The 10000-nt window shown below is 37.7% G+C and overlaps 1 protein-coding gene across 1 annotated transcript in view; it reads left to right on the forward strand.

Moving 5' to 3' along the window:
* Positions 1–4587: 4587 nt before the first annotated feature.
* The window catches only part of LOC138029607 (protein bark beetle-like), a 15939-nt gene continuing 10526 nt past the window's right edge, over positions 4588–10000 (forward strand). Inside the window, exon 1 of the mRNA XM_068877304.1 lies at positions 4588–4662. Within this exon, the coding sequence (XP_068733405.1) occupies positions 4588–4662 (75 nt within the window). The remainder of the gene's footprint in view (positions 4663–10000) is intronic.

Here is a 10000-nt window from a genome sequence, read left to right on the forward strand (position 1 = left end):
TTCGATCGGCAAAATAGATTAAGCGTAGCAATTCGCTTTTAAAGAACCAAGATTTTGTTTAAAGTAAGCATTGGACGCTTGCCCTAGGCTAATTGCATTCAATGTTTCAAAACTTATTTGTAGTCCAAACCAATCATGAACGTTCTTATACATCTGCATTAAAAGTTTGTTCGACCGCCCTGATATTCTTATCAGCATAAAAATTTTTTTTGTATCATTAGCGAAATTTTAGTTTTGTATCGGAAAAACTGAGGTGAATGTCAATTATGTAAAAGTAAAATTAGAAGAGGTCCTAGGACCGATCCCGGGGCACACCACAGGGAGAAATCAGTTCACGGTGTTTGACAACTACTTTTCCAATTGGAAATTGTTTGCGTTCACATTTTTTAAATATGATTGAAAACCATCAGTTAATCAATCCCCGGGAAACTGTAAAAGTTCAATCTATCGAGTAATATTTCATGCATTGGCCGTAATCGAATGCCTTTTTTTTAGGCCAAGAAAGACACTGAATGAGAAGTAAACGTTTATCCATATTGCTCCAGTATTGCTTCGACAATGTAAAGATATCGCAAACTCCATCTATCAAGTCACGTTTTTTTTGTCAGCTAATCCTGGGTGCAAACCATTTCCAATGTTATTTCATTTCTTGTAGGGATGTATATCTATGCAGCAGTAATTAAATTGATCGTTTGCCTGCTTTCCGGCTTTTGTCATTCCAGAATGTGTGGAAAGCTCAACTATTGGAGGCGCCATCACTTTCAATACAAACCTCACACTGGAGGGATCGCCATACCGCGTATCAAAGGACTTGGTGTTTCTGGATAATGTCACCACTAACCATTGAGCCAGGTTGCTCCAACTTCACTTTTTTCCTGGAGTGAAATTACTGGTAAAAGGATTTCTACGGGCCCATGGAAACGCTACGGAGAAGATAGTAATTGAAAAAAGACCCCAGGAATTTCAAGGCAACAGCTCTTTGCAGCATGGAATTCGCCTTTATCCATACTCGCATCAGAGACCCAAAGGCCGGGCTGGCTTGAAATTTTCTTTAATGGCCGATGGTGGGTACTGTATGCAACAGTAAGTTGGGATAAAAGAGACACTCAAGGTGAGTAGAATACGCCTTGGCAGTCTTTGGCAAGTTAAGTTTTTAGGAAGAAGGCATGGATTCATATCTGATCATAAGCATTCGCCTCGAAAATTTGTTCCCAACGCAGGACTTGGATTCCAATGAATTATTGTCCCCAAGTCCTCATGCTTCATTATAAAATAGACCCTATTGGGTAGTCCTCAAAGTACTTGAAATATCCGTTTTCAGGTTAAGAATAATGAGTCTGCATTTAAAACCAAATTGCAGCCTAAAGAAACACCGGTGTGTAGGTAAGGGTTAAGCTTTAGCGAATTGCTCACTGATGTTATAGTTGCCTGAGGGCTTGCATATGCCGGTTCGCGAAGCCTCCCTAAGCCACGATAAATGAGCTTTTTTGCGGGCAGCATGAGGCCAATGAAGGATTTGTGGTGGATCATTTTCGGTCAGTTTATTAAGAGGAATCAAATTAGAGTCTGGTATAGAATCAAGGTAGATTAATTTGATCTTTTAAAATAGATTTTTAGTTAAGGCTCGCTGGCTTTTACACTCGGCGCCTTGTCCACAAAGCAACAACCCTTGTAAATCAGAACATTAGAAAGAAGAAAAAAATAGGTTAAATTTGAGTTACACTACACTACTTAAAGCTCTTTTCAATGCATAAGGGAAAACAGTTACTTATAAATGAATTCAATGAGCCGAGAACGAGCCACTAAATCCTTAATCATGATTATTGCTAGTCTTAAGTTAATTTTCTTGATGATAGGATTCATTGCTTTGCCTCAGGTCGCACAACACATGTTTCCTTGAACAACGAATCAATGACTCAGTCTATCAATGCACAGGGTTGCGTGGTCCGTGACAGCTGGGCTTCGCAGGAGGCCCTTCGCTACATCTACAGACGGTATAGGAATGGATCTGGAATGCCAATTGGCTGAATGACGTACACTCTTGTGCTTCGGAAAACGAGACAAATTTGTTTAGAATGCAGCCATCAAGGAAATAGTAGCCATCATTGTTGTGAGTGAGACAGTGTTAGCTCAAACTTATCGACAAAGAATCCTTAAACTGGTAACTATGTGTTTCAATATCCTTCTAAGGCACACCTAATATGGCATAAGAAAAAGAGGAACTAAGAGGCCGTTGTTTTTGGTGCTTACATGAAGGACAATGTAACAGGGAAGTTAAGGATTAATTTGTTCTGTTTCGATCCTGCTCAACAATGTATGACAAAAATTGGGAAAAAAAGGACAACACATCTTCCTAACGTCCGGCTGTCAATAGGAATTTGAACGCATGGCCTTTGCTACTTATTCTACGCAAATCATTCAAATGAAGCTCTTTATATTGCATTTTTCCATTGTCTTGTTTTCTATACTGTAATGGGACGGCATTTTGTTCTGTTCTTTTCCTGTCATTATCAGCGATTGCTTCAGCCTGCTCTTCTTGGTGACAATCAAATCTGCCATTAGCTTTCGGGCAGTTGACAAAGGTGCATTTAAGTACAGTATGAGGAGGACTTTCACGTTTTCTTTATCCTGTGATGCTGCTTTCCAAATTACTTAAAGGGGCTATGTCACGCGAAATGGTGTAATTTCATGACATCCAAAATGCCCCTAAACTAAAATGAAATATTGCAATAGCCACTTAAAACTGTTGAAAAACATAAAAAGATACAGCAAAATCACAGAAAAGCATGGATGCATTGCATTTGGGTAATCTTGAAAATTGGCCTGACGTTTTTCAAGTTTGTGGACAATCGCTTGGATAAAGGTCGGCTTTGCTCAGAATCATCTTGTTTGTGATGTAACGGTAATTTTGTCAACAAAGGAATTCCACATTATTATTTTCGAGTTTTATACTCGTGATTAACGAAAGGTTTCCCCTAAATACCTTTAAATAGCGTGGCATAATCCCTTTATATGTACTGTGATCTCATCTTACTTGCAGGTAATTGGCGGATTGTTTGGATAGGGTGTCATGGCCCATATCTAGCTTGGAAAGGCCTTGAATTTTCTACTTCATTCAAGCCTCTTTCTCTTCGGTACATTCACATATCTGATGCACAGAACGCAATAAAAGGTGTTGAATTCCTTCCCAATTTATACGACTTGACCATCAGCAGCTGTGCTTATGGAGTGGTGTCGCCTAAAATGATATCGTCTTTAGCTGTTAACAATACCAGGATCTGGCAAAACATCATGGCAGGCATTCACATTCAAAGCGGGCAGGTGAACACGTCTATTGAAAACACGGTGGTAGAAGACATTCAAAATGGAGGCGGCTTGTATTACAGTGGTCTACACAGCAGTCCAATCGATTTTTGCTCAGTGAATGAGGCTAATATCACTTTTCCAGTAACATTCCTTGCTGTGGGTAATTCAAATGAGAATGTCTCTTGTACTAAGGTAATACTAACAAAACAATGCATTTGCTTTTTTCGTTAACTACAAGATAAGGAGTGGTGAAAATTTAGTAATAAAAACAACTAGCTGAAGCGATCTCTTTTTTTCCCCTTCTTATCACCGGTTAAGTAGTATTTGAAGGGGTGAGGGGTAAATTCGCACAAGAGCCACGAGGCTCACACGGCTTGAGCATATCCCGGTTACAGATTTGAAGGGGATCTTGGCCTTATTCCGTCTTGTCTTCCAAAGGAAACACCAAAAGATTGAGTTTAGAATGTAAAATGTCTAGAAAGTAACTGGAAGACCTGATAACATTTCGGGGATTTCGGACACAAAGTTAGACCATTCTCGGAATTGAGGTGGCTTTTGCCAGTCTTTTAATTTGATCAACACCTTTCATCGATGCATTTCTAGATCCCGTCATGGCGTTCACACGCGGTTCTTAGCGCTCGCTTAAGAAATGGATTTCTAAGCCAAAAGAACTATACTGTGAGGATGCTAAGTAGTTTTATTATTTTATAGAAGAATTAGTAAATGCATCGTCAGTAATTTAACGCAGTATTTCAAGTTTATATGGGAAAAAAACGCTTAAAACCTGGCTCGAGTTCATCGGCAAACGAAGAAGAAATGGCTGGTCAGGATCTTGGTGCAGAAAACGATCTCTATACAGAACTGAAAGAGTCAATCGAAAGCCTAAAAAGATTGGTCACTGAGGGTCTTGCCAGATTACATGGTGATCTAGACATACTACAAAGCGAAGTCAAATCGGATATTAAAGAAATGCGCTGTACTACAAAAGACCCCGAAAAGAGTTTGAATTTCACGCAAGACGAAGTTGATACCTTTAAGGAACAACTCAAGACGGAAACAGAAGAACGCTCTTCGGAAATGGAACTTTTAACGGCGAAAATAACTATTTTGGAACAGTCCCTGAAAGAAACAGTGGAACAGAATATAATCCTTGAACAGTACACTAGAAGAGAGGACCTGAGATTTAATAATATATAGGAACATGAAGGTGAAGATTGCAAAAAGGTTATTTAGATATCTCCCAATTAAGATTTCACGCAGTTCACCGAATAGGTAAGAGAGATGGAGTTAGATGCAGGCCCATTATGGCAAGGTTTGTCTGTCGTGAAGATCGAGACAAGGTCTGGTCAAAGAGAGGTAAGATTAAGGAATCGAGTGTACACAGAGACGCATATATCACAGAAGATTACGCGAGGGCCATTCAAAAGGAACGCCAAGTCTTAATTAAGGCGATGATGAAGGCTCGCAATGAGCATAATATGACTCGGGCAAAAGTCAAAGGTCGTTACTTGTACATCAACGGTGAACGTTTTAGTTTCGAAAATATACCTGAATATCTAAAATAATCCAATATCCATAATTTATTTAATTTCCAAAACACTCAACACTCGAATATGCCTTTTTGGAACCCATTCACAACGTATTATAATTTCCCATTTTTCCCCTAAGTGCAAATTCAGTGTCTAAATGGCGTTAGAATCCATTTCAACACTTTCACAGCGTTTCAGTGAAAAATGCAAACACCTACAAAAATGACCTGGCCAGCGTCATATCGACTAATGGTTTTTCGTATTCGTAACTTACTTTATGTTTTATACTTATTGTTATCGAATGTTTTTTTTCTCTCGAGTGAGGTCGACCCAATCTAGCGTAGCATTCAACAGTCTTTTTTTACTGGCTACGTTTAAATTTCTTATAATTAAACGTCTTGTGTTCGTGAGTGCTCTTATATATTTGCACCTTTCGGTTCACCTGATTTCAACTGTCCTGTTGGGAGTGATAGCTTTTGTCTTCCGTGCAACCAGTTTTAAATACCGCAAATTGCAATCATGGATCGCAACAACTTGAAGTTTAAAGCCATCTCGCTAAACGTTCGAGGTATTCGTGCATTCGAAAAAAGAAAGTCTATACTTAATTGGTTGATTAATCAGAGCGCAGATATTCTTTTCTACAGGAAACGTATAGCACGGTTGAAATTGCAAATCATTAGAGAAAACAATGGCCGGTGAGTTTTTCTTTTCGCATGGTTCTAATCATAGCTGTGGGGTGGCTATCCTTGTTCATAAGTCGTTGGACTTCAAGCTTATATGGTCGCGTGTTAACAGTGAAGGCAGGTATCTGATCGTAGAAGCAATAATTCAAGACACCCCTTTTCTTTTAATAAATATATATGCGCCAAATAAAACGTTGAATCAATCCTCATTTTCCAGGCTTTATCTGAACTTATTCCCGTTGAGGAACTCCGGGAGTCCAATTATAAGTTTGTAATTGGGGGAGATTTCAATGTTGCCTTGCAACCTTCTTTAGATTGCTCGGGAGGGAACACAACTTTAAAAGAATCAGTTAAGGTTTTGGAAGATTTACTTATATATTTGGAGAGTTCATAACCCAAAAAGCAAAAAATTCACTTGGCGTCAAAGAAAACCAATTATCCAAAGGAGATTGGACTACTGGTTCATTAGCGACTTGCTCCAGGACGATGTAGCCAAAATTGATATTATTACTAGCATCAAATCAGATCACTCCGCTATCGTTCTTGAGGTGGATTCTATGGCTGACCAGCCCAGAGGTCCCTCCTTCTGGAAGTTTAACAGCAGTCTCCTAAACGACCCCGTTTTTGTCCAGAGCATGCGCGACAACTTTCCTCTATGACTAGAAGAAATAAGCTTTTGTGAAGATTTACGAATTAAATGGGATGATATCAAGTATAACTAGACTCGTCAAGATAGTATTAAATATAGTAAAATAAAAGCTAGTGCAAGGAAAAGTAAGAATGACGAAATTGAAGGAAAACTACGGACATGCGAGGAAAAAGTTGCAGAGGCGCCTTCTCCTGAGAACCTCGAAAACCTTGAGGCCTGCACAACGGTTTACCAGAGAGAATACGATTATATGGTGAGGGGGTCGATAATTCGGTCGCGCGCCAGGTGGTATGAACAAGGTGAAAGGAATACAAAATATTTCCTTAACTTAGAAAATCATAATAAAAAGAAAAGTTGTGTTAGGAGGCTGCTAAACTCAGATGGTGCAGAGATAACAGACGCGAATAACATATTAGATGAAGTTCACAATTTTTATTCGGATCTTTATGACGAAAAGACAGGGATTCAGACTGATACTCACTGCCCATTCTTGGTGGACGCCTTAACAATTCCTAAATTAAACGATGATATGAGGAAAATATGTGATGGTCAGTTAACATAGTCTGAGTGTTTTAAAGTCCTTTCTACTTTTGAAAATAACAAAACCCCTGGAAATGACGGACTCTCCAAAGAGTTTTATCTTTTTTTTTGGCCAGAGATTGGTAATTTGTTGGTAAACTCATTAAACTACTCTCATGATCACGGCGAACTTTCGAAGTCACAAAAAGAAGCTGTTATAACCTTAATACAAAAAAGGATAGAGACAGAAGACTGATAAAAAACTGGAGACCAATTTCTCTTGTAAATGTAGACGTAAAAATAGGCTCGAGGGCTATCGCAAAAAGATTAGAAAAGGTCCTACCATATGTAATACATCGCGATCAAAATGCATTTGTGAAAGGACGTACAATTTTTGATGCGGTTAGAACAATTAACGATGTCATGGACTTTACGGAAATGAAGGGATGTAAAGCCATAATGTCTGCCGTCGATTTTGAAAAGGCATTCGACTCTCTTAGATTGGACTTTCTTTTTAAATCTCTTGAAACGTTTGGCTTTGGTGCGTCCTTCATAACATAGATCAGGACATTTTACAAGAATATAACGAGTTGCGTAGTTAACAATGGTTTTTCACACCATCCTTCCAGGTTAAACGAGGACTTCGCCAGGGTGATCCTTTATCGCCATCTCTTTTTATTATAGTTCTCGAATTGTTAGCAATATCCATCCGCAACAATCATCGAATAAAAGGAATAACAGTGGGGGGGGATTGAAATAAAACTAGTAAATTTTGCTGACGATATGACAACCTTCGTCCGAGACAAACAGTCTCATCTTACTCTTTTTAATGTTATTAACTTATTCGGGACACACACTGGCCTCAAGATTAACCGCGATAAAACTGAGTCTCTCCTACTTGGAAATCGTAAAGAGACTGCGAGTAGCTTAGAACTAGATATTTGTGAATTTAAAAGATATGTTAAAATTCTAGGTGTTTACCTTACTAATAATACATCAATGTTTTATAAACTAAATTTTGAATCAATTGAAAAATCATTAAAACAATTGGTAAAAGGATGGAGTTGGAGAGGATTAACGCTGCTTGGAAAAGTGCAAATTATTAAATCGTTTGCTTTACCTAAGGTCTTGTATAGGCTGACGTTAATTTCAAGTAACAAAGAGTTTATTAAGAAAATAAACACATTGTTATTTTCTTTTGTCTGGAAAGGTAAAGATAAAGTTAAACGCGCGGTTCTAATAAATCAAATAGAAAAAGGTGGACTTAAAATGCCTGACTTGAACTCGATGATCTCCGCTCAAAGAATCATGTGTATAAAGAAGTATCTAACTCCAAATGCAGCCAGTTGGAAGTATTTCTTGGATTTTCATTTAAGGAAGGTTGGTGGTAAATTCTTGTTTCACTGCAATTTCAACTATTCCAAGTTATCAATAACCCTTCCTAAATTTTACAAAGAGTGCATTACGACATGGGCCTCCTTAAACTGTGTAAGCCCTTCCTCGGCCTTGGAGATTTACGCACAATTTTTTTTGAACAATAGGTTCATCTGCATTGAATCCCGCTCAGTTTTCAACCAAAAGTTAATTGATGTTGGTATTATAACTGTTCGGAACCTCCTCGAGTCACATGGCAATTTTAAACAGCTTTTTTACCTACAACATGCATACCTCTCACCTATTCATCATTATTTCCTTTTTAGTCTCTTTTGTGCCATCCCGGAGGAATGGCGTAGATTGTTAAAGACAAATGAAAATGCAGCTCTTTTACACGATTGTTATGTAGATTTGGATAGTTTTTCACTACACCTTGGAGGGAAAAAGCTTGATGTTGAAAAGATTCAAGCGAAACAATTGTATGAAACGTTTTCTTCTAAAATCTCTTCTAACCCTACCTCTATGAAAAAAATACAATGAAATGTTCAACACAAAGACATTTGAACTAGACTGGGAAAGAATATTTTCTTTGCCTTTTTAAAATAACGCTGAAAACAAAGTTAAGAGAATTCCAATATAAAGATCTTCATAGAATTTGTTATACAAACATTATGCTCTTCAAATTTGGTTTAGCCTTTTCCCCTTTATGTTATTTTTGTAATAAAGAACTGGAGACATTGGAACACTTCTTTTTTTACTGTAGTAAGGTTAGCACCTTTTGGAATGAGCTAAACATTCTCCTCAAATCGCAAAAGTTAATCTCTAAAAACTTCCATATCCAAGATATTTTATTTGGGCTTTTTTCTGCGGATAATGTTGATGACAATATTCTAGTCAATTACATTATACTTGAGAGCAAATACCTTATTTTTCGTTCGAAATTAAGCCAAACGTTTCCCACCATTGCCCTGTTAATATCAAAATGCAAAACAACGCACCAGATCGAGCCTTTCATTGCGAGGAAAAATAACAAACTCCACTTTCATAATAAAAAATGGCATCAATTTTTACCCATAATGGAACATGAGCTATCACCTCCAACTCCCAGCTTAAACTAATACTGTAGTATTGTAATATGTTGAATTGTGTATAGTGCGTATAGCTTAGAGGTGTAGTGTAGTTTTGGATGTTCTGTGTTTATTATAGATAGATAGCGTAGTTTCGATATATAGCTCCTATGTATAGTTTAAAATTAACATGTAAACTAATAAATGTGGATATATTAAACAAAAAAACAAAAAAAAAACAAAAAAAAAATTTCTAGATCCCGTCAGTATTGTATTTCTGAATGAATTTGTCATCGGTCCTCTAAGAAGCACCAGCAAATGCATGATACGCGAGATTGTGTCAATTTTCTTGAATCAACAGGCTACCCTCCAATCGAAAAGTTCTCCAAAGCCTACCTCTACCCTCCACCCCCACCCCAACCCAAACGAGTTTATTTTTGTGGAATAGTGTCGCCCCAGAGATAGCTTACTGATCCCATTTGTACTACTGCAAGGACTGCAAAGTATATTAAAATAAAATGAGACTTTAGGCGAATAAAAATTATGGTAGGAAATTCGCACAAAGTCGTTTTACTCTTTACCGATAAGGAGTTTGGTGCATGATTCTGTGACACTGTCATTCTTTGGTGTACGTGTAGTCATTGCCATATTTTATTGCATTGCGCAATTCTTTTCATGGGAAAATGGTCTTTCCAGGAGCCTTGCATGAAGATATGGAATACACTTAATGCTAAAAACTATGCTATATCTCTAATTAATGTAATAGTGTAGAATCTATCCAGACACGTTACCAACCGATTGAACGAAGCGCTCGGATTTTTTCCAAGTATCCTCGAATCATCATTGAAAAAAGATCATCTATTCACTAAATTA

This window comes from Montipora capricornis, chromosome 13, assembly GCF_036669925.1.
Source record: "Montipora capricornis isolate CH-2021 chromosome 13, ASM3666992v2, whole genome shotgun sequence".
In the NCBI taxonomy this organism is placed as follows: domain Eukaryota; kingdom Metazoa; phylum Cnidaria; class Anthozoa; order Scleractinia; family Acroporidae; genus Montipora; species Montipora capricornis.